General features: G+C 39.1%; 1 protein-coding gene across 1 annotated transcript in view; it reads right to left on the reverse strand.

The window, feature by feature from the left end:
* The window catches only part of SLX4IP (SLX4 interacting protein), a 197,585-nt gene that overhangs the window by 152,338 nt on the left and 20,930 nt on the right, over window positions 1–24,317 (reverse strand). The window contains exon 2 of the mRNA XM_001116207.4: window positions 20,576–20,631. Within this exon, the coding sequence (XP_001116207.2) occupies window positions 20,576–20,602 (27 nt within the window). The 5' untranslated portion in view covers window positions 20,603–20,631. The remainder of the gene's footprint in view (window positions 1–20,575; window positions 20,632–24,317) is intronic.

Below are 24,317 nucleotides of genomic sequence, written 5' to 3' on the forward strand. Positions count from 1 at the left end.
GCGGCATAGGAACTGATACAGCAACATCTGATTCCATCCAGCGATCTTTAAAAAAGTAATCATTTCATCAGCTGTTGGCAGACTTTGCACAATGGCTTGCAGTACTACTTGGTGACAATTAAAAATACTAAAGCTTCAGTGCATTTTTTGTTGTGGAGGAAATACAAATGGAATGCTGAGTCAAAAGTAAATATGCACACTCATAGATGACTATGGGACACTTTGGAATGCATTCAGTGCTTCAGAATTTAAGATTTAAGACCAGATTCATGCTACTGAAGGTTGGGTCCTCTCCCGACTCACAAGATCATCAAAGAGTAGCCATTCAAAAATTTTAGTAGAATGACATCCTCTTTGACACTTTTCTTGACTTTTACAATATTTTGGTTTAATTATCATAACATATATACACATACACACACAGTGAGGGATGTGAACAACCTTAAAACACCTCAAAATGCACAGCGATAATAAAACACATTGCCAATTGTAAGTAAAGCAGTCATTATGACGATCGTCATCCCCAGGAACCAAGGGAAGCCTCTCAAGGGTCAGATTATTCCAGCGACCTCTTGGATGCCCCCTAGGCCTCTCTACAAACTGTAAGTGCTCGTTATTATGTTCTCTAAAAAGGACTATTAGATTGCTAAAAAGAAACTTGCCAGCAAAGTCTCTAAATTGCAAAGTACTATCGTGTAACTTCTGGGGGACTCTATGCCCCTTTTTCTGACAGCTGTCATGTCCAAGGGTGGGCATAGGCAGCCATGTATTTACTACGTGACACTGCCTCTGTGCCACAGTCGATGAAGCAAAAGTGGACATCTGCACATACTCACCTCCAGAAGTTTGTATTGGGGCAGAAAGTGCAGCAGTTTTGTAGGATATATCACTTGGGAGGTGAGGAGCCTCTATCTTCTGCAACATGAGCAAAGGAGCACAGAGAGGCCAGCAGAGGGAGAATAACAAGGAAGATGCAAAGACCAGAATCCCACTTCTCAAAGAACGGCCCACGGTGGAGCTGCCTCAGGGCCATGGGCAACCTGAAGCTACCTCCAGGCTCTCACCAGCTCAATAGCACACTGATGCCAGGATGCTGAGACACTCACACTCCCTTATCACAAACTGCCCATTTCAAGTTCTAGTAGTTTGCGTGGGTGTTACTTCCTTCCAAAGAGCCTTGACTAGCAGTTACACTAGTCTAAGCTAGTTATTATGACTCTAAATAAGACACTAAGTTTCCTTGGGCAACTTCTGAGATCCTCACTTTCCTCTCCCCAGGGATTCTCATCTCATCACTGAAGAAGCTGGACTAACAACGATGCTTTTCAATGTTAAATTCTATGCATTACCTCAATACACCAAACTGATGGTGGCCGAGCTGGAGGCTGGAGCAGAGACAGGGATCTGGCTCTGGCACTCCACAGAATGCAATGCTTCCAGGGAACTCTGCTGAAAGCCCTGACTTGGATGCTCTCTAGGGACCCTGGCTTAGCCTTGGCAGATAATATTCCCACTGAAGAGCAGCTTTACTTGAGTAGCTCCACGTGCTTGCCCAAAGAAGGCAACAGATAGGGGATAAGGAGTGTTACTGAAGTCTGAGGACCAGGAAGCTGGAGAAGATGAAACTCTCACTGCCCATGGCCTGAACCGATGGCTCCCTGGGGGAAAGCAAACGCTTCCAGTCCTGGATGGTGGCGCCAGAGGGAGGCCGAGGTAAGTTATGATAGAGAGATCAGTGGCCAAAGGGCAGCGTCATCCCAGGGAACACCCCCCCACCACCTCTGATTCAGCAGCCCCGATTAGATGGAATAAACTGCTTTTCACTTTGGAAGTTTGGCTTCAACATAGTGGCAAGGGAGGGAAAAAAAGAAAGTGAACAAGGCAGCCGGCAGAGGTGGAGAGGCTCCAGCCCCAGCCCAGGCCCCCAAGGCCCATCTGGCCTTCCTTCTGGGGTTAACCATGATCCTTATTTGACCACAAATGGGGGGGGGGAAGAAAAAGGAAAAACTCCACAGAGACGTAAACAGAGGACATCAATACATAAAATAAAGAAGGGAAGGGGGTCTAGGAAGAGAAAGGCTCTTCAAAGCAAACTACAGAGCTCATTGCATGGGGACTCATTAAATGGCATTAATGACTCCCACGAAGTAAGAGCTTTGAATATATCTGCATAGCTATGTTATGTGATCTCTCAGTATTATTTTGGACTGAAGAATATCTTGTTCAGAATGATGGGCTTTTGAAGAAGCTCCTTCTTACTTGACAACTTGAAATTTTGTTAGACCAGTACACCATTCATAAGCTTTTAAAAAGATCTAATCAGAACTCAGGCAGCTTTGGCCAGGAATGGTGGTTCATACCTGTAAACCCGGCACTTTGGGAGGCCAAGGCGGATGGGTCACCTGAGGTCAGGAGTTCAAGACCAGCCTGAGGCCGAATGTGGTGGCTCCCAGCACTTTGGAAGGCTGAGGCAGGTAGGTCATCTGAGATCAGGAGATTGAGACCAGTCTGGCCAATGTGGTGAAATCCCATCTCTTACTAAAATTACAAAACTTAGGCAGGCATGGTGGCATGTGTCTGTAATCCCAGCTACTTGGGAGGCTGAAGCAGGAGAATCACCTGAACCCACAAGGTGGGAGGTTGCAGTGAGCCAAGATCACGCCACCGCACTCTACCCTGGGTGACAGAGCAAGACTCCATTTAAAAAAAAAAAAGACCAACCAGGCTGGCCAACATAGTGAAACTCCATCTCTACTAAACATTTCTTTAAAATTAGTCAGGCGTGGTGGCAGGCGCCTGTAATCCCAGCTACTTGGGAGGCTGAGGCAGGAGAATTGTTTGAACCTGGGAGGTGAAGGTTGCAGTGAGCCGTGATTATACCACTGCATTCCAGCCTGGGCGACAGAGTGAGACTCTGTCTCGGAAAAAAAAAAAGAAAAAGAAAAAGAAAGAAAGATACAGAACTCTGGCAGCTTTAAGAAGAATTGCAGAATAAGCTGCTTCAAGACACGCTCTGGCAGAAAAATATTAACCACAATGATTAGCAATATTTATGACAATGAAGATGGATATTATTAATAATGCCTAACACCTACTAAAATGGTTACCTGGTACTGTGCTAAACACTTTATATGCATCATTTCATTTAACCCTCTCAATAACCAGTATAATAAAATCACTGCAATGACTGTGGGAGATACTAATGCTGCTGCTCCAGGGAATACACTTGCAGAACCAATGCTTCAGAGACAACAGAACCTTTCTTTTCTCCTAGTGCCCTTAGTTGCTGAGCTTTCAACCTTTAGCCTGTGAGTAGAAGTGCATGCCCAGTCTCACCTATCAGGCCTAGTTCACAAGCAAAGTACCACTACAGTGTATAACAGCCAGACCGAATGCTGGCCATGCCCCACAGCTATTTCTTTCTTCCAGACAAAAGTTACTAGCAATGCCAAATAACTCAGCTGTTCACAGACCAAAATGCATTTTTCAAATTAAGTTATTTTTAAGCCTGCTTTCTTAATAGCAACAATGTTCTAAGGACAATTTATAATACCAAAACAGATAAACAAACAAACTTAACAGTTTTGTTTGAACTCCTGGTCTTAGAAAAATATGCCAGCATCTGCAAAACACAATTAAATACCTAAACATTTTTATATTTGAATGAAACAAAACAAAACAAAACAAAACCTCAATAAATATCTTTAACTATTGTTGGCTTTAAAAAGGCCTGTATCAGGTAACAAAGAAGGGAAAAGGAATGGGTGCTAACACCTTCTGGGTCGTGACCCTGTACTAAGATGGATAATTATTATAGAAGTGAGTTAACATTAATCCTATTTAATTAACCCTATTATTTAACAGATGTGTACAAAAGCTCAGAAAGACTCAAGTCACTTCCCAAGGTGTTGGTCAATCTTAAGGCCCTGCTTCAAACCGAGGCCTTTCTGCCTCCAAAGGCCAAATTATTTCCATTATGCCATGCACACAAAAATTCCTTAAATAAAAACATATAGTATTATGGAAATGTAGAGCTTGACAGGCCCCTAGAAACTCCCTAATTCAACATCTCATTTAATAGATAAGAAAACTATAATAAACAAGTAAGAAAACTATAATAAACAATTCCCAAAGATGGCCACCAACAATCCCTTTCCTCCTCTGGAGGTACACTGCTCCTTCCATCAAGAGGCAGAGCTGTTTCTTCTCCTCTTGACCTTGTGATTTGCTGCCCAGTAGAATACAGTGGAAATAACAGTATGCCAGTTCCAGAGGTAGTCCTTAGGAAGCTGGCAGCTTCCACTTTCATGTGCTCTGGGGAAGCCAGACGCCATGTTGTAAGGGAGCTCAAGCCAGATTACTGAGTGATGAGACACCTTGTGAAGAGAGATGGTATCATTGAGAAGAACTAAACATGTGAGTGAAGTCTTCTAGAGCTTTGTAGCCTGGTCAGTAACCAAATGCATCTGAGTGATTGACCCCAGCCAAAGACAAATAAAGCAGAAAAACTGCCCAGGTGGATTTTCTGACCCACTGAAATGTGAGAATAGTAGGGCTTCTTTGTCACACAGATACAGATAACAGAAACAAAAGAGGTTAGCTGACTTGTCCCTAGACAAGAATCAATAGCAAGGACTACAATCTAACAACCCTAACTTCTAATCCTGACCACCTGCCACTGTAGCCCAAAGTATAAACTGATTAATAAATAGGGCACCCAACAGATTGGCTGCCCTATGGCTTTGCCATAACATCCCATTCAGAAACATGTCTGAAAAAAATGACCGGGCTCATCTGGTCATAACCCAGCTATGCTGGATGCTCTGGTATCTCTGTTTCACTAATCTTTATTTAATGTTAGTTTGACACATTAATTTCTCACTGCAAACTCCCTGAGGTTAGGGATGGGCAATCATCAGCCTCATCTGTGTCTATAGTGCCTAACCCACGGCCTTGCATGATGAGGATAAATAAAGATTGCTAATTGAGCCCTCACATATGAAAAGAATTAGACTATTCCTCACTCCCAAGAATTATGAGACCAAGAACAAATAAGTCAAGGCCAAGTCCCTCAAATACTATACAGCATGTCACTGTAAGATAATAAAATAATTACTGACAGCCCAAGACATGCATAAAATGTTATTTTCCCACTTTCACAGCATTATGTCTTTTATTATTAATTTGATATCCAAAAGAAACCCTGTAAAACAGACACTGCTGTTACTCCTATCTTATAGCTGAAGAAATAAGATGCTCAGAGGGGTAATAAAATCCACCCAAAGTCATCCAGTTTTCATAAGTGAAACCACAACATGAATTCAGGAATCCTGATTAAAAGTCTGATATTTTAATTTTCTAGAATCCTTTCCTCAAAGACTTGATAATCTAAATTTCAAGAAGTACTATCAAAGAACCTAGAGTAAAATGAATATGGAGAACCATAAAAATTTAGAACCAGACATGATCTCAATTCTAATCGGTAACATATGGTGAATTTTTCAGGTAATAAGGATCTGGATGCTAGACCTGGTACATACCTTACCAGAATCTATATAATGCTATTCCACTGTGGAACAAACAGCATAACATTCTTTTTTTCACGTCATATTAAACTCGCAAAATACAGCACAAGTGTGTGCATGTGTGTATGTGAGGGTGTAGGGTAACTATTCACAACCTGATTATTTCCAACAGTCTGAAAACCAGTGTTTTTGTCACATGACACTCACATGGGACAAAGTGACACATACAGAGGCCTAGCTTCCTGTATTACTTAATCATGTATATTCCAAGAGTCTACTACTAGAGAAGTATCTCAAAGGACAATAAGCAAACACTATCGTTCGCCAAACACTATTTGGCTAATGACGACTACACTGCTGTACATTTTAGCCATTTCAATGGAATGTAATTTCCATGGAATTCTCTGGGACTGTAAACTGCAAGGACACTCTCAATCCCCACCCTCAAACTGACAGTAATAATAAGAAAAAAGAAAGGTGAGTCGGATGAGCAGTAATGGTAATAAAACTTCAAGGATTTCTTCCCAGACCTGAATGGCCCCCTCCAGCCTTTACTGCTGGGACCAGGGCTGAACTGGGGTCCCAAAGTTTTCAAAGGACAAAGAGGATCCTTACTCTCTGACCATCATCTCCAGGTTCCTGGATCTGGAAAGGAAGTACTGAAAAGGCAGTCTTGCGTCACTCTGAGAATGCTTTCCCTGGGGCCACTTTAGATAGTTTTCGTTGTTGGGACTGTTTTCCCTCGGTGTTTGGTGGTGGTACATCCTAGTGAGGAGGGCTCTATGGCAGAAGCAATCTAAATATATACATTCATAAAAGGCTAGGGATGCAAGTGTGCACATACAACCACCAGGCAAACAAACAGGCGTTTAGGATGTCATAGTAACTTAGGCACGAGACAACAACGACTGTAAAAGCGCTGTAGTTGCTGTGTTTCTTTAGATCACAGCAGGAAGATACTTTATAAAACGTGGAACAATGATGCCCCCTACAGCCCTCAGAGGGAATACAAGGTGCTTACTGAGTTCATCTATTTGGTCAGAGATCCTGAGTTTACTTCTCTGGTAAGAATTAATTTTTACACTAGAATAAATAATAAAAGCACATGCTTTGTACACATGTTGGAAAAAATGAAAAATATCAAGGTCTAACACTAAGAAATTAATTAAAATAAAATATAATGTCTAGATAATCAAAACCATTATACTGAAACATTTTACTTTTCTGAAGCATATAGAAACAAATTCTATCGATTGCCATCTTGATTATTAATAGAGACTGTTTTAATAGAGAATTATTAAAAATATTTTCAAAATGGAACTGTGGACTCCTAAAAGGAGAAATAGGTTGAGATGAATTTTTTTTTTAAAAAAAACAAATATACCACAAATTGAAGATTACAACATTCCCTGACTGGAACTGAAAAAAAGACCAGTAAGAAATAATTCAAAGCTGGAGTGACTTCCCTGTTCTCTACGAACCAAGACGAAAGAAACTTATCATCTTTGGGACAAGGAAAGTGGGGGGTACTGGGCACTTCAGAAATGCTTTAGACCACACTTGTCCAACTCGCTGCCCAGGATGGCTTTGAATGCAGCCCAACACAAACGTGTAAACTTTCTTAAAACATTATGAGATTTTTCTTTTGTGATTTTTTTAAAGCTCATCAGCTATTGTTAGTATAAGTGTATTTTATGTGTGGCCCAAGACAATTCTTCTTCCAGTGAGGCACAGGGAAGCCAAAAGATTGGACACCCCTGCTTTAGACTATTCAAGGCCTGTGCAGATACAAAAGAAGCATAGGACAGGTCTTCCTTCCCAGGGAATGTGGCTAGGCATAATGTATAGAAAAGCATATGGATATCACCGCAAGATGATGTTCTTAGGAAAAAAAAGAAATTGGAAATATATACAAAACATAACATAAACTGCACATAACAAAGAAACACATAGCAATAGAGAAATCAACATGGGAAAAGTTTAGAGGTGTAACAAAGAAAAAGTGAGTCATTCACTGGTCAAACTTGGAAAAAGCTGATGGGTGTGGACCAAGGAAGAAAAGGTGAGAGATAGCAAGTAGAGAGAAAACCACAGAAAAGCCAAATGACTGCAGGAAATGCAAATGCATTTGTTTCACAGGAATAGGTGGGCCACCTTCCCCAGTTCCGAGATGAAAACAAACATGGGTCCAAGTCAAAAAGGAAGGGGAGAGTAATTATCAGAATACCTTAAGTCTAGCTGGAGAGTTGAGATTAGATCCGTTTAAACAAAAGGAATTACCCTGATCACCTAAGCAAGGAAGTAACATGATGAATATGATGTTAAGAAAACATTACCCTGGCACTTGTCTAGATGAACTGAAATGGTAAGAGAAGAGAGACACAGAGGTCCTCAGAGATTAAATGGACATAAAAACAAAGACAATAAAGGCTTGAATTTGTAAGAGAAGGACTAAATTCAAGATGCTCTGCAGAGCAGGAATGCATTTAGTAAGTGACTAAAGAATGAAGGACAAGAAGACATCATTTGGCAAGCCCAGGGTGTGTGAAGGTAGCATCAGAGGCTTTCAAAGCAAAAATCAGCTTAGATGAAAGCTATGATAAACTCAGTTGTTTGTTTGAAGTTTTAGTGATCAATGTAGGCAGAAACTTCTTGGAGGCAGGTGGAAAGTTGAGACTAAAAAGGAGGATGAGAAGCCAGAGTTGTATTTACACATTTTTTAGTCATCCAAAAAAAGAACAGACTAGTTTATCTATTATCACATGAGCAAAGGACTGGGAAAATGAAGCCTAGAAAACTGGGTGTCTGGCCAGAAAGGCAGAGAGAACACTTAGAAAAAAAAAAAAATTAATTTCAAGTCCAAGAACTTTGTTTCAAAGTCATCAACACTCAGAGCAGATGCCCTACAGAGTGAGAAGATACTTAAAAGCTTTAAGCCTGAGATAAAACTCACTGGGTGACTGCTCGTGTGAAAACTTTTACTAATTTTATTTCAATTCATTCACGAAATCAGCACATACTTACTTGAATACAGCTTCCAGCATGAGCAAAGCAATAGAACAATGGTACCGAATGGGAAAACAGCGTCCTATGTTAGTTTGGGCATATCATCAACCACTCTGCAAACTCTCATTGACCCTGTATGTCTTTAAAACATAAAGCTCTTACAAGGAATACATGAAATTAGGGAGGAACTGGAAGATCCAGACTTTAAGTATCAGGAGAAGAAATACAGAGATACTTCTTTCACTTTAAAAGGTTCACAGACACAAATCTCTGTAAAAACATTCTTCGGGACAAAGGTTGCACACTCCAAAGTTATTTCCAGTGAAGAATATAACCATTTAAAATGTTTGTGATTTATTCTGTTTAGGCACTTCAGTTTTATTCTTTCTTAAAATGTGTAGAAAAATCAGTACCTAGAACTCAATTGATATGAAAATAATTGCATAAATCTTTTCAATGTGATACACAAAATCAACGCAGCCATTTTCAAATGAGCACTAATAATAAAGTCAGTACCACGTTCCCATTTAAGTAGACAAAAAACCTAGGACACAGGATTTAAGTGATTCCTTGAAGCAAACTAGCAAGACAAAAGCCTAGTGATTATCCATTTACTATTCAACTGTCTCTTTCTCTGGAAGTTTAAAGAGCTGCTCTATACTTCTATCAAAAAGGGGAAACCATTGTCAAATCTTAGGCTTGTTTCTCTTTTTGTGGTGTTCTAAGGAATGTGAAGACTAAGGTTAACTGAAATTCACAGAAGAGCATAAACCTATAATTGCTCTGAAAGAGTGGAAAGAAAAACATTGATAGTAAAGATGCAAGGAGTTCTTTTTTTTTTTTTAATAAAATCTCTCCTTTCCTCCTAAATATTAATAAAACCTTAAATCTTTTACTTTAGATTTAGAAAATGACTCATGCTTCCTACCCCTAAATTCCAGCCCTCCCCTCTCCCAGAATAAAAAGTAGACAACCCCATCACGAGCAAAAGTAAAAGCTTTTAGCCTCCAGGAATGGGTGGGAAGAAAGAGGAGGGGATCATTACACATTCCCTGTAGAAGACAAAGCCAGATGCACATTCCAGAGAAATCTGGCGGGTCCGAGTTTTTCCTTAAATACAGACTGGCCTGTCACTAAGCCAGGCTCTGTAATCTTCCCAGGCTGCCACCGCTAGGGAAGCCAGGAATCCCTTCTAATTAATCAAGTCCTCCCAACAAAAATTTTCCCACCCACAATAAAGTAGGTTGGGGGAAAGGGAAGCAGCAGAGAAAGCTCTGCAGCCAAAAGAATTCTAGACTTTAGTATAATACCTAACTAATCCAAGAAAACAGATGCAGGAAGCAGAGGAAATGATCTACAGAGACACACAATGAGCTAGGAAACTTGCACAGCACTGCTCCGCTGGGACCCAGAATTTAAATTCAAAATCATAAGATATAATTATTATTGAAAGCGAGTCTGGCAACATCCTATACTTTTTCAAATGCCTCTAAGGCAGGGGGTGGACACAAACTTTCCTGAGGTAGATACCATGTGTATCACTTGACCCTTTTAACAATAATTTGATATTTGGATTTCTTTTTTATTTTGCTAAAGTTTTGTTTTAATGGATAAACATTCATAATTATTACATTATGTGTCCATGTCTATTTCTTGCAAAGGAAATGGCTTTACCTTGGCCTTGCTAACTTACCCCACACCTGCAGCCGGTTTAACCCAAGGTAACTTCATTGAAGGCTTATTCTGATAAGGTACAAGGAGGTAGGAGTACCAAGGATACAGCGATTTAGATCTGTGTTAGCCAATACAGCTGATACTAGCCACTGGTGCCTACTGAGCATTTGAAATGCGGCTACTAGGAATTGAGATGTAGGCTGAACGCAGTGGCTCATGCCTGTAATCCCACCACTTTGGAAGGCAGAGGCAGGCGGATCACTTGAGGTCAGGCATCGGAGACCAGCCTGCCCAACGTGGCGAAACCTCGTCTCTACTAAAAATACAAAAATTAGCTGGGCATGATGGCGTGTACCTGTAACCCCAGCTACTTGGGAGGTTGAGACAAGAGAATCACTTGAACCTGGGAGGCAGAGGTTGCAGTGAGCCGAGATCTTGCCACTGTACTCCAACCTGGATGACAGAGCAACAGAGTGAGACTCCGTCTCAAAAAAAATAAATAAATAAAAGATATATCTGTATACATATTCCATATATAAATCAGTGTGTGTGAGTGTGTTTATTCCAGACTTTGCAGGCAAAAAGGTCTTTATTTCAACTACTCAACCCTCCACTCTACTGTAGCATAAAAGCAGCCAGGGATGATATGTAAACAAGTGGGAGTGGCTGGATTCCCGTAAAACATTATTTACAAAAACAAGCAGCTGGCATGTGGGCTGTAATTTGCAGATCTCTGGTCTAGATCTTTTCCCTACCCTAAAGAGTCTATTATTTTGGAAATTTTAAAATGCTGGGGTGGGTGCAAAGCTCGGGTAAGATTGCTATGAAGCCTTGGGGAGACGTGCCTGCTGTTACCACTTCTTTCAGTTAAAATAAGAGTCACTCACTGAAGTACAGGACATACCTCCCTGCTACAAGCTGCAGTAGCCCAGAAGTCTACAGACCCTGAAAGTTATACTTCCAAGGATTCCCACATCTCATGCACTACTGCCATTTCCTGGAAGTCTGGCCTCAGAAAAGTCTTCAACTCTTGAAAGAATTCAAGAGCCAGCTGCGCAGTGGTAGTGCCGCCTGTAGTCCCAGCTACTTAGGAGGCTGGATCGGGAGGATAGCTTGAGCCCAGTAGTTCATGTTCAGCCTGGGCAATATAACGAGATCCTGTCTCTAAAAAATAGTGATAAAAAAAAGAATTCAAGACCAGAACCACAGCAATTAAAAAGAAAAAACAAAAGTATTCATATGCAGGAAGGTCAGAAGATCTTTCTTCGCTTGAAGAAGAGTAAATCATTTGCAAGAATAATTAATGCCATTCCAAGGGCAGTCTTAGAATAAACAACCGAGATCAAGTGGCAAACTACTTGGTGTTCATCAGTTTTTCTGTTACTTTGAAACCCTGCTCTATGCAAGTACTTTTCAACCCAGTCAAAAGTGGCTGCATCTATGTGAAAAATTTGCATAAGTTAATTAATTCCTTTTAAATTTTATTAATTTTTTTTTTCAAACTTAGAGATGGGGTCTTGCTATGTTGCTCAGGCTGCTGGTCTCTAACTCCTGGCCTCAAGTGATCCTCCCATCTGGGCCTTCCAAAATGCAGGGATTACAGATGTGAACCACTGTACCCAGCCTACATTTTATTTATGCACTTAATTTTTATATTAATCCATAGACACATATTAAAATGATATATCAAAGTGAGGTCTCAAGCTGGGTGTAGTGGTGCACATCTGTAGTCCCAGCTACTCAGGAGGCTGAGGCAGGAGGACTGCTTGAGCCCAGTAGTTCAAGATCAGACTGGGCAGCATAAGTAGACCCCATCTTTCAAACAAACAAACAAACAAACAAAATGGCCTCTTCTGCCTCATCCAGCTCCCTCTCTCACTCCAACTCTCGCTCACCAAGGGCAACCACACTGAAACTTAGCTTTTTGATCTGGTAATTTGCCAACATATTTCTAAACACTATGTTTATCCTATGAATGTCTTATTATTTCAGTTTTATATATTTTATGTGTGAAATGAGGACTTAATCCTTATAACTGCCCTTCCACATGTTTCCTTCCCCGGCCTTCCAAAACTTGGAGTTCACAATATTATGAAATGTAACCTCTGTTCAAAGCTGAACCATGCAGGAGGGTCACTTGAGCCTGGGAGTTCAACGCTGCAGTGAGTTATGACTGTGCCACTGCATTCCAGCCTGAGCAACAGGGCAAGACCCCATCTCTACAACAAGAAGAACAAAAAGCTGAGCCATGTAGTATACTATGCTTAATTTCCTATCTTGCACAATCTTTTGTTTACTGAGAGCTGAGGGTTGCATCATTTTTTTGTTTAGTTTTCTATATTCTTATGACTAAATCATTCCCATGCTACCTGATAGGCCTAAAAAAATTTCTTCTCAATGCATTTAAATACATGAAGTATTTTATTCATTTCATTTTTTATTGGAGACATCTTTCATGGAACCCTCTGTCTTCTTCCAATAGGACTGGTTGCAGTTCAGAAACCAATACTCAGAAATATAACTCTTTGACATGCTAAACTAAAAAAGCAGCAGCAAGGTCTCTCTGACCTCCTCCCCTCCTCCCCTCAATCCATTGTCTCTCCCAAAGCACAAGATGAGGCTGTTCGCTGAAGCTCCATTATCTTCCTAGAAACTGGATACCCAAAGAGGAACACAATTGCCTTCCATATCTTCCCTGAAATTATCTATAGCAGAAAAGAAGACTAAAGAATACAAACACACAGTGGACAGGCATTTCAACTAGATATTATCTGCTTCTTGGCTCATTCAAATTCTAAAGAAAATCATATACAAGTTAATTTCTGTTTCTCAGGTCCATTCATTTCCCCTAAAAATCAGTTACCCCTATATCTCCCAGTTCCCTCTCCCCAGTGAGAGGTCAACCATCTGGCCCTTTGGGTTTTCGTTTCTTGCTGCTGTTGTTGTTTTTAAAGCCAGGGTCTCTCTATGTTGCCCAGGCTGAACTCAAACTCCTGTGCTCAAGCAAATCTTCTGCCTCAGCCTCCCCAAATGGCTGGGACTACAGGCATATGCCATCACGTCCAGCTTTTGAGTGTTTATATTTTGTATGACTTCCATGCACTTGCGTGAACATAATAAATTTGTTATGCTTTCCTTAGTTAACTTAGTCTTTTGTTACAGGAGTGCTGGCTGTGACCCTTCATGATGGGGAGGAAAGGATCACGCCCCTTCCACCCTTACATTTTCTAGGCAAAATACACAGTAATCATCAAGGAATTTGGTTAGGCCCTCACCTGTCTGGTTCCCTATTTCCTGGATCCTATATCTGATTCTTTCTCTGTTTATTCCCCTATTTTGGAAGATGACATCCTTTCTAAAACAGTGTGCACATCAGAAGGGAAGTGTTTTCTATACTCTGCATCCTAAAAATGTCTCTATTCCACCATGTGACTGAACGTTGGGCTGTAAAGGGAATTCTTGGTTGGAAACCATTTTTCCTAAAATATTAAACATATTGTTCTACTGTCTCCTAGTTATTGCTATTGAGAAGGGTGTTCTGATTCTTGATCCTCTGTATGTGATCTGTTTGTTTCTTAAGTTCTTCTCTAAATTCCCAGTGTTCTGAAATTTTAGGATGATATGCCTTAGCACAACTCTTTTTCACTGACTTTATTGTGTATTCGCTCACAGCTCTTTCAAACAGGAACTTTGTATCCTCCACTTCCAGTAAATTGTATTGTATTGTTTCTTTCATAATTTTTTCTCAACCATTTGTTTTTCTTTTAGAATTCCAATTTTTCATATCAAGACTGAAACTCTAATTTTCTTGTGGTTTTCTCTTCAATCTTTTTTTTAATCTATTATTTTCTTGTTCTACTTTCTGGGCAGTGTTCCTTGGTGTTTGCCCCATACTTTATCATATTTTTATTTATATTATGCTTTTAATTTATAAGAGCTGTTTCTTGTTCTTGGGAATTTCCCTAGTTTGTAACATCCTAACCTTGTTTTGTGGTTATATGTAATAGCTTCCTTCTTCGCTCTAAGGAAGCAAATTATAGTGCAGTTAAAGTCTTCTCTGGCTCCCTAGCACCTCTCTGCTCTTTAGAGTTTGTTCATTCACTATATTTTCTAATTCTCATACTCTATGTTCTTCTTAAATCTGCACGAATGCTCTTCTGTCCATTCATAATTTAAAAAGAAAATGAATGGTTATTGGAAATTTTTATTTCCCTTATTGACTGATGGGCTTTGGGAATCCAGTAGGAACCCATCTGTTTGGTTGGGGGATACCAAATATAGGCTATGCTATTCATCAGATAAGCAGGCTTTAGGTTAAGAAGTATGACTAGAGATAAAAAGAGACATTTCACAGTGATTAAGAACTTACTTCAATAGATATAACAGTTATAAATCCACACACACCTGCTAACATAGTCTCAAAATATACAAAGCAAAAATCAAAACTAAAATGAGAAATATATAAATTTAAAATCACAGTTGAAGGTTTTAATGCACCTCTCTCAACAGATAAAACAAGTTAACAAAAATATTAGTAAATACATACAATTAACAAACCAGACCCAAGTGACTATACTTAGTTCACTGCACATGACAACCATCACATTTTCAAGTGTTTATGTAACATTTACCAGAACAGACAGAGGTGCTGTGCTAAACATTAATAACAAAATGATTATTAGAAAATCTGCAAATACTTAGAAACTAAACAATATGCATTTAAATAGCCAATGGATCAAAAACAAAATCACAATGAACACTGGAAATTATTTGACTTGAGTTATAACAAAATCTCTACTTTAACTGCATCCCTATCAAAACATGAAGGATACAATTAAAGTAGGAAATGCTTAAAGAGAAACTTATAACTTTAAGTACATGTATCAGAAAAGAAGGCTCTACACCAAAAATTTAACCTTCCACCTTAAGAAGCTAGAAAAGAGTAAATTTACCCAAAGAAATTAGAAGGAAATAATAAAGAAAGAAGTAAGGAAATAATAAAATAAAATACCAAACATACTACAGGATAAAAGAATTCAAAGCCAGAACTGGGTTCTCTGAGAAGACTAATAAAATTAGTAAGCCCCTAACAGTACTAATCAATAATCATCCCTTTGGAAGGTTCAAGCCTGGCTGTCAGAATATTTGGAAGCAGGATATAAGAGCCAGGAAGGCTGAGAGCTGCTGGTATCATAATGCCCTAGAGGTATAAAAGATAAAGGAGAGTGGAGAATGAACTCATTACAGTTAGTTAAGCCACAAGTTGTGAGGAATTTCAATTTATACTTCTGTATCCCATTAGCATATAATACAATATTTGACACATATATAAACATGCAATGTATATATCCTCATATAATACTTTCTGGTTTATATGGGCTAGTTTGTCCATAACTAAAACTATAAATTTTTGGAGAAGGAGCTATTCAATAGAGGTTTTTACTTAATTCCCTTGAGAAATTACGACTTTCATGAAAATGCAACTAAAAAAATCTCTCCTTATTGACCAAGGAAAGCAACATGGAAACTTGCTATTCACTCAGGACCTTGGAATGCCAGGAGGGGAATGGAGAACAGCAAGGAAGTGAGAAACTGTTTGCAAATTACAAAAAAACATCAAGCTTGTGCCAGACTCTGTTGTAAGTTCTAAAGTTATACTACCAACAAGGTGGTAGAATCTCGAGCCATGAAATTAGTATAAAATCTGGTCCAAAATGACTGAAATGTTAATGGCTCTAGCAGAAGTAAACTTAAAACTGTTCAAGTACTCTGCAGGATTCATAAGTCTTTCCACGTGTGTGTGTGTGTGTAGGATGTCACTGAAAATGAAGCACAATCAAAACTTACACACATTAACAATCCAGCAATCTCAACAACCAATTTATTCCACACTTAATAAATAATAGTGAAATAGATTTATTAGATTTTATTTATTTTATTAGATTGTTCTAATCTAAGAGACTATAAGTTATTTTAAAATTATTAAGATAAAAGGAGAAAATTGAAATAAATTTTTAAAACTAGGGAAAGTATATAGAATAAGTGCTGGTAGAATTTGAATTTTTAAAATATAAACAAATATAACTTCTTAAATAAAAAAATACAGTCACTAAAAGTGAACAAGTTAAAGAGAAGATTAAATACAGATAAGCAGATTTTAGTGAAGTGAAAGAGGTCTGATCAAAAAGCACTCTGGACCAGGCACAGCGGCTCATGCCTGTAATCCCAACATTTTGGGAGGTCAAGGCAGAAGGATCACTTGAGCCCAGGAGTTTGAGATCAGGCTGGGCAACATAGCAAGACTCCATCTCTACAAAAACTTAAAAATAAAAAAAATTAGCTGGGAGTGGTAGTACATGCCTGTGGTCCCAGCGACTCAGGAGGCTGAGGCAGGAGGACTGCTTAAGCCCAGGAGGTCAAGGCTGAAGTGAGCCATATTCACACCACTGCACTCCAGCCTGGGTAACTGAGTGAGATCCTGTTTCAGAGGGGGGAAAAAAAGCACTCTCAATGCAATAAGGAAAAGAAAAACAGGGAAGGGCAATTGGCCACTGGCCACACAGCACTCACACAAGACTTCAGCAGTGTTCTCTGGGGAGAAAGCATGTCTGAAAATATCAGTAGCAGGTGTGCAGGTCTCCTGCTGCCCATGATACCCTGGAGCAGAGCACAGAAATCTGGCAAAACTCGCTGTCAGATATTTAAAAAGGGATCCCCATGCTTGAGTCATGGAGCTTTTAAGTAAGGTACATGGAGAAGCACCGGTCCCTAGACTGTCAGAGGCAGAAATACAACTACAAAGTGATGTACAGAACCCTCAATATGATGTGTCAGAACCCTGTCCCTATCCCTATTCTGCCAGCCTGACACTCACTGTTGAGGCAACTCCTCTGCCTACCATGATCTGGAAGCTTTGTTCCAAGCCTTACAGGTATCACTATAAGATGGGATAATATGGTAGCAGAATATGCCACTTCCATGTGTATGGAACTGACCCATCTCTGGCATAATTAGGCGCCTCAGGTCCAAGCTTCATGGTTGACCAGGATGGTCTGCCCTACTTGGCCATAGCCAGTTTCAAAGGGAGCTTTGCAAGAGGCCCAGCCCTTTTCTGAGCAGACAGACTACCGGGGCTCAGTCCTGGATAAAATTAATCTCACTCCTCCAGCATATAATGAACAGTCATATGAGACTATCCAACAAACTTCAAATAAAAGTTCTCTATAAGAAGAGAACAGAGAGAATTAGGAGAGGCAGAGAAAATGGTCAAGAATTTTCCAAAACTGATGACTTGAGTCTTCAAATTGAAGACATACATTGCATCCCAAGCCAGATTAATAAAAGCAAAACTATAACTAGAGATTTCATAGTGAAACTATAGAAGAGCAAAGACAAAAATAAATCTTAAGAGCAACCAGAGAAGAATGACAGATAACCAAGAAAGGAATCAAATCAGGCCAAACAGTGAACTTCTGAGGTGAGTAGTCTCCATAGACACACCCCAACAATTCTCCTGATCCCTGTGAGAAAATGCTGCTTCTCAAGTTAAGAGTGCAGGTTCCCCTGACTCTAGGCTGGCCCTGTGAATGCTCTGATCAACAGAAGGCCACAGAAGTGGCATCTGAGATGTCTGCATCTAGGCCTTCAAAGCACTGACAAATCATACTTCTTTCATTGTGCAAGTCTTGTCCTAAGATGCCACCCCTCAAAACTCAGTCACCGGGTTAGATGCCCAAGCCACACAGAATAGGCACATGGATGAGAACTGAAGAACAACAATTAATAGATCCAGCAGAGATTCCAACCAAAGCCAGCATTAACTGCCACTGAGTATGCCATCTTTCATGTTCCACCTAAGTGAGGCCCTAAGTAGAACTGCAGCCCCAACCAACGTCAAAAGGAAAAATTACTCAATTGATGCTAAGCAACCTACAGAATCAGGAGATATCATAAAATGGTTGGTGTTTCAAGCCAATAAGTTTTAAGGTGGATTTTAAGCATCAATAGATAATGAAAACATTTCTCAGTAGTAATAAAAGATGCCAGAAGACAATTAAAAAGTATCTTTAAAGTGTTGTTGGAAAATAATGCTCAACCTAGCATTCGAAAACCAACTAAATATCTTTCTTTCCTTTCCTTCTTTTTTTTTGAGACGGAGTCTCGCTCTGCGCCCAGGCTGGAGCGCAGTGGCCTGATCTCAGCTCACTGCAAGCTCCGCCTCCGGGGTTTACGTCATTCTCCTGCCTCAGCCTCCCGAGTAGCTGGGACTACAGGCACCCGCCACCACGCCCGGCTAGTTTTTTTTGTATTTTTTAGTAGAGACGGGGTTTCACAGTGTTAGCCAGGATGGTCTCGATCTCCTGACCTCGCGATCCACCCGTCTCGATCCACCCGTCTCGGCCTCCCAAAGTGCTGGGATTACAGGCTTGAGCCACCGCGCCCAACTAAAACCAACTAAATATCTTTCTAAGGTAAGACCAAAATATATTTTTAGACACACAAATAGTTAAAGTTCATCACTTATATGCCTTCACAGGAAGAAATACTAAGAATATATATGGATACAAGAAATAACTGAAAGCAATGAAATTTATAAATATGTTAGCAAATCTAAATAAGCACTGACTTGGTTAAAAATAAGACAGAGCTATAACATTAAATAGTATCTAATCTGGCCAACTAGCTATTGTAATTTATATTCTGATGTTTTGAACTTGCACTTATGGTAACACTAGCATACAGAAAATGTCCTAAAGAAACAACAACATATATGAAAGCATCTGCAAGATCTTGTACTCACTATTAGTTCTTCTCTTCTCCCTTCCCACTATCCCTCACACAGCAGCCTCCCATCTATCCACACCTGAGAAGGTCTCAACCCCAGCCATCAAGGAACAAAGAAGGGACATTTATAAGAGGAAAATGAAAGAGGGCAACCAAGTAAGAGAACTCTCCTGGCATTGACCCAGGTAGAGAATTTGCTGATTCCTTCTTTTGATTACCTTTTATCTGCTTTGACATAATGAGAAATCATGCCATGGACCTGGAATATGAATAATAATTTTTAACAGTAAAGACCAAGGGATGACCAAAAAGCATCTTTAAAAGACGAAGCAAGGAACGCCTCATAACCATATGAACATTTTCTCCCCCATCTCGTTCTCAAAATATAAATTTTCAATCTGCCTAGAGTCCCCAAAACACCAAAAGCAACTGCAACAAAAGCAAAAATTGACAAATAGGATCAAATTAAACTAAAGAGCTTCTGTACAGCAAAATAAACTATCATCTGAGTGAACAGACAACCTACAGAATGGGAGAAAATACTTGCAAGCTATCCATTTGACAAAGGTCTAATATCCAGAGGAACTTAAACAAACTTACAAGAAAAAAAACAAACGACCCCATTAAAAAGTGGGCAAAGGATGTAAACAGACTCTTCTGAAAAGAGGACATTCATGTAGCCAGCAAATATATGAAAAAAAAGCTCAATATCACTGATCATTAAAGAAATGCAAATCAAAAACAACACAATACCATCTCACGCCAGTCAGAATGGCGATTATTAAAAAGTCAGGAAACAACAGATCCTGATGAGGCTGTGGAGAAAAAGGAATATTTTTACACTGTTGGTGGGAGTGTAAATTAGTTAAACTATTATGGAAGACAGTGAGGCAATTCCCCAAATATCTAGAGGCAGAAATGCCATTTGACCCAACAATCCCATTGCCAGGTATATACCCCCCAAGATATAAATCATTCTATTATAAAGAAACATGCATGCGTATGTTCATTGCAACACTATTCACAATAGCAAAGACAGGGAATCAACCTAAATGCCCATCAGTGAAAAAACAGATAAAGAAAATGTGGTACATATACACCATGGAATACTATGCAGCCATAAAAAGGAACAAAATGATGTCCTTTGCAGGGACGTGAATGGAGCTGGAAGGCATTATCCTCAACAAACTAATGCAAGAACAGAAAACCAAATACCTCACAGTCTCACTTATAAGTGGGAGCTGAATGAGTACACATAGACACATGGGGGGAAATAGTACACACTGGGACTTGTTAGTGGGGCAGGGGGAGGGAGAACATCAGGAAGAATAGCTAATGGCCACTGGGTTTAATACCTAAGTCATGGGATGATCTGTGCAACAAACCACTGTGGCACATGTTTACCTATGTAACAAACCTGCACATCCTGCACATGTGCCCCAGAACTTAAAAGTTGAAAAACTTTTTTGCAGAGTCCCAAGTGTAAAAAGTAGAAAGTTAGGAACTTCAATTTTCAATTAACATAGAACTCAGTTATATTAGACAGTGATTAGACACTTTTTAAAAAGCTATTAAACATTACTTACTTTAACAGCAAATTTCTTAGATGCCATGGCTTACTGACTCCACAGTAACTACAAACCTTTAAGAAAAAAAAAAAGTTATAATTAGATATATTAAAATTTCTTTTTATTTGGATATTATACAGGAAAAAGATTGGCTAAATAGTAAAATATCAATGGGTTATTTTGAGATGAATGTTCACTTATAATTCCCTTAACCAAAATACTATATTAAATTAGTAATTTAAGCACTGCTTGCAAAGAAAAGGACAGGCCCTGGCCAGGCATGGTGGCTCACACCTATAATCCCAGCATTTCAGGAGGCCAAAGTGGGAGGATCACTTGAGCTCAAGAGTTGGAGACCAAACTAGGCAACATAGCAAGACCTTATCTCTACAAAAATTAAAAAAAAAAAAAAAAAAAAAAGGGAGAAAAGCACAGGCTCAGATGGCTTCCCTGCTATATTCTACCAAATCTGTAAAGAATAATTTAAACCAATCCCTCATAAACTCTTTTTAAAAAAACAGTAGCATAAGAAAATTTCTCAAATAATTCTGAAGCCAGTGTCATCCTGATACCAATACCAGAGAGAGACATCACAAGAAAACCACACATCAATGTCCCTTATGAAGAAAGACCCAAAAATTCTCAACAAAATACTAGAAAATCAAACACAGCAACATGTAAAAAAGATTATACACCATGATCAAGTTGGATGTATTCCAAGAATGCAAGGATAGTTTAAGATCTGAAAATTAATCAATATAAGACACTCTATTAATAACAGAAAAAAAATGCACATAATCATCCCAAATACAAAAAAAAAAAACCAAAAAATCCAAAACGCTTTTTTAATTTAAAAAAAAAAAAAAAGGCCAACACAATAGGAATAGAAGGGACTATCTCAACCTGATAAAAGATATTTAGGAAAAACCAAGTGCTAAAATCATACTTAATGATGAAGACTAAATGTTTTCTCCCTTAAGATAAGAGACACATCTTTACAAGAAATGTCTGCTCTTGCCACTTCTTTTCATCATTGTACTAAAGGTTCTAACTAAGGCAATTAGGCAACAAAAAGAAATAAAAAGCATCCAGATTAGGAAGAAAGAGATAAACTGTCTATTCATGAACAACATGTTCTCATATATAGAAAACCCTAAGAAATCATCAAAAAACTACTAGAATTAATAAGTTCAGCAAGGTTGTAGGATATATGATATTTTAAATCTACTATATTTCTACATACCAACAATAGATAGTCCTAAAATAAAATTTAAAGAAAAATTCCATTCATAACAACATGAAAAAGAATACTTAAGAATAAGTATAACAAAAGTACAAGATTTGTACACCAGAAGTAATAAAATATAATTGAAAGAAATTAAAGACTTAAGTGGAAAGATAACCCATGTTCATGAATTGTAAGACTTAATGCTGTTAATATAGCAATATTCCCAAAATGTTCTCAGATTCAATGCAATCCCTATCAAAATCCTAGCTGACTTCTTTACAGAAATTAACAAGTTTATTCCAAAATGTATATAAAATTGCAAGAGCTCTGGAGTAACAAAAACAATACTGAAAAAGAAGAATGAAATTGGAGAACTCAGGCTTCTCAATTTAAAAGCTTACTATGGTTGGACGCAGTGGCTCATGCCTGTTAATCCCAGCACTTTTGGAGGCCGAGGAAGGCGGATCACGAGGTCAGGAGTTCCAGATCAGCCTAGCCAACATGGGGAAACCCCATCTCTACTAAAAATACAAAAATTAGCTGGGTGTGGTGGCATGAGCCTGTAATCCCAGTTACTTGAGAGGCTGAGGCAGGAGAATCACTTGAACCCGAGAGGTGAAGGTTGTAATGAGCCAAAATCATGCCACTGCACTCCAGGTTGGGTGACAGAGCAAGACTCCGTCTGAAAAAATAAATAAATAAAAGCTTACTACAACATCACAACAATCAGAACAGTATGGTACAGGCTGAACATCCCTTACAGAAATGCTTAGGACCAGAAGTGTTTCAGACACAGGATTTTTTTTAGATTTGGAATATTTACATATACATGATGAGATATCCTGGGGATGAGATACAAATCTAAATACAAAATTCACTTATGTTTCATATATACCTTATACAGATAGCCTGAATTTTATATATTTTTATGATTTTGTGCATGAAACAAAGTTTTGACTGCATTTTGACTACAGACTGTCATGTGAAGTCAGGTGTGGAATTTTGTACTTGTGGCATCATGTTGGCATTCAGAGAGTTTCAGACTTTCCAGGATTTCATATTTTGGATTTTCATATTAGGGATGCTCAACCTACACTAGCACAAGAACAGACATATAGGCCAGGCACGGTGGCTCACACCTGTAATCCCAGCACTTTGGGAGGCTAAGGCGAGCAGATCATTCAAGGCCAGGAGTTCGAGACAACCCTGACCAACATGGTGAAACCCTGTCTCTACTAAAAATGCAAAAAATCAGCCAGGCATGGTGGTGCACACCTGTAATTCCAACTACTTGGGAGGCTGAAGCACGAGAATCAGTTGAAAGCAGGAGGCAGAGGTTGCAGTGTGGCAAGATCATGCCACTGCACTCCAGCCTGGGGGACAGATTGAGACTCTGTCTCAAAAAAATAAATAAAAGACATACAGGTCAATTGGAATAAAACTGATAGAAATAGAGCCTTAATTCATGTTCAATTGATTTTCAACAAGGGTAATGAGATAACTTGTTTCAACAAATGGTTCAAGGACAACTGGGTATCCATATGCCAAATAATAAAGTTGGACTGCTACATCACACTATGTACAAAAAGTTAATTCAAAATGGATCAAAGACCTAAATATAAGAGCTAAAACTATAAAAATCTTAGGAAAAAAACATAGGCATAAATTTTGGTGACCTTTCATTGGGCAACAGTTTCTTAGATATGATACCAAAACAGAAGTGACAAAAGCAATTAGTAAGTTAGATTTTATCAAAATTAAAAACTTTTATACTTCAAGAAAGTAAAAAGATAATACACAGAACAGAAAAAAAGTCTGCAAACATCTGATGAAGGACTCATGTCCAGAATATATAAAGAACTCAACTCAATAAGAGGAAAAATAACTCAATTTAAAAATAAGCAAAGAATTTGAATTCCTTCAAAGAAGATCTACAAATGACCCATTAAGCACATGAAAAGATGCTTAACATCATTAGCCATCAAATAAATGCAAATCAAAACCACAATGAGATATTACTTTATACCCATTAAGATAAATAGCTAAAATCAAAATGACAAATAATAACAGATGTTGGCAAGGATGTGAATAAACTGGAACTCTCACACATTGATGATAGGAATGTAAACTGTAGCCACTTTGCACAATAGTTTGATAGCGTTTCAAAATTTAAAGAGTTGCCACATGACCCAGCATTTCCATTCCTAGGGATATAACCAAGAAAAAAAACAACAACAAAATAATTATACAGGAATGCTCACAGAAGCACTACTAATAATTGTCGAAAAGCCGGGCGCGGTGGCTCACGCCTGTAATCCCAGCACTTTGGGAGGCCGAGGCGGGCGGATCACAAGGTCAGGAGATCGAGACCATGGTGAAACCCCGTCTCTACTAAAAATAGAAAAAAATTAGCCGGGCGCAGTGGCGGGCGCCTGTAGTCCCAGCTACTCGGGAGGCTGAGGCAGGAGAATGGCGTGAACCCGGGAGGCGGAGCTTGCAGTGAGCCGAGATTGCGCCACTGCACTCCAGCCT

The sequence above is a fragment of the Macaca mulatta genome, chromosome 10 (genome assembly GCF_049350105.2).
Source record: "Macaca mulatta isolate MMU2019108-1 chromosome 10, T2T-MMU8v2.0, whole genome shotgun sequence".
NCBI classification, from domain to species: domain Eukaryota; kingdom Metazoa; phylum Chordata; class Mammalia; order Primates; family Cercopithecidae; genus Macaca; species Macaca mulatta.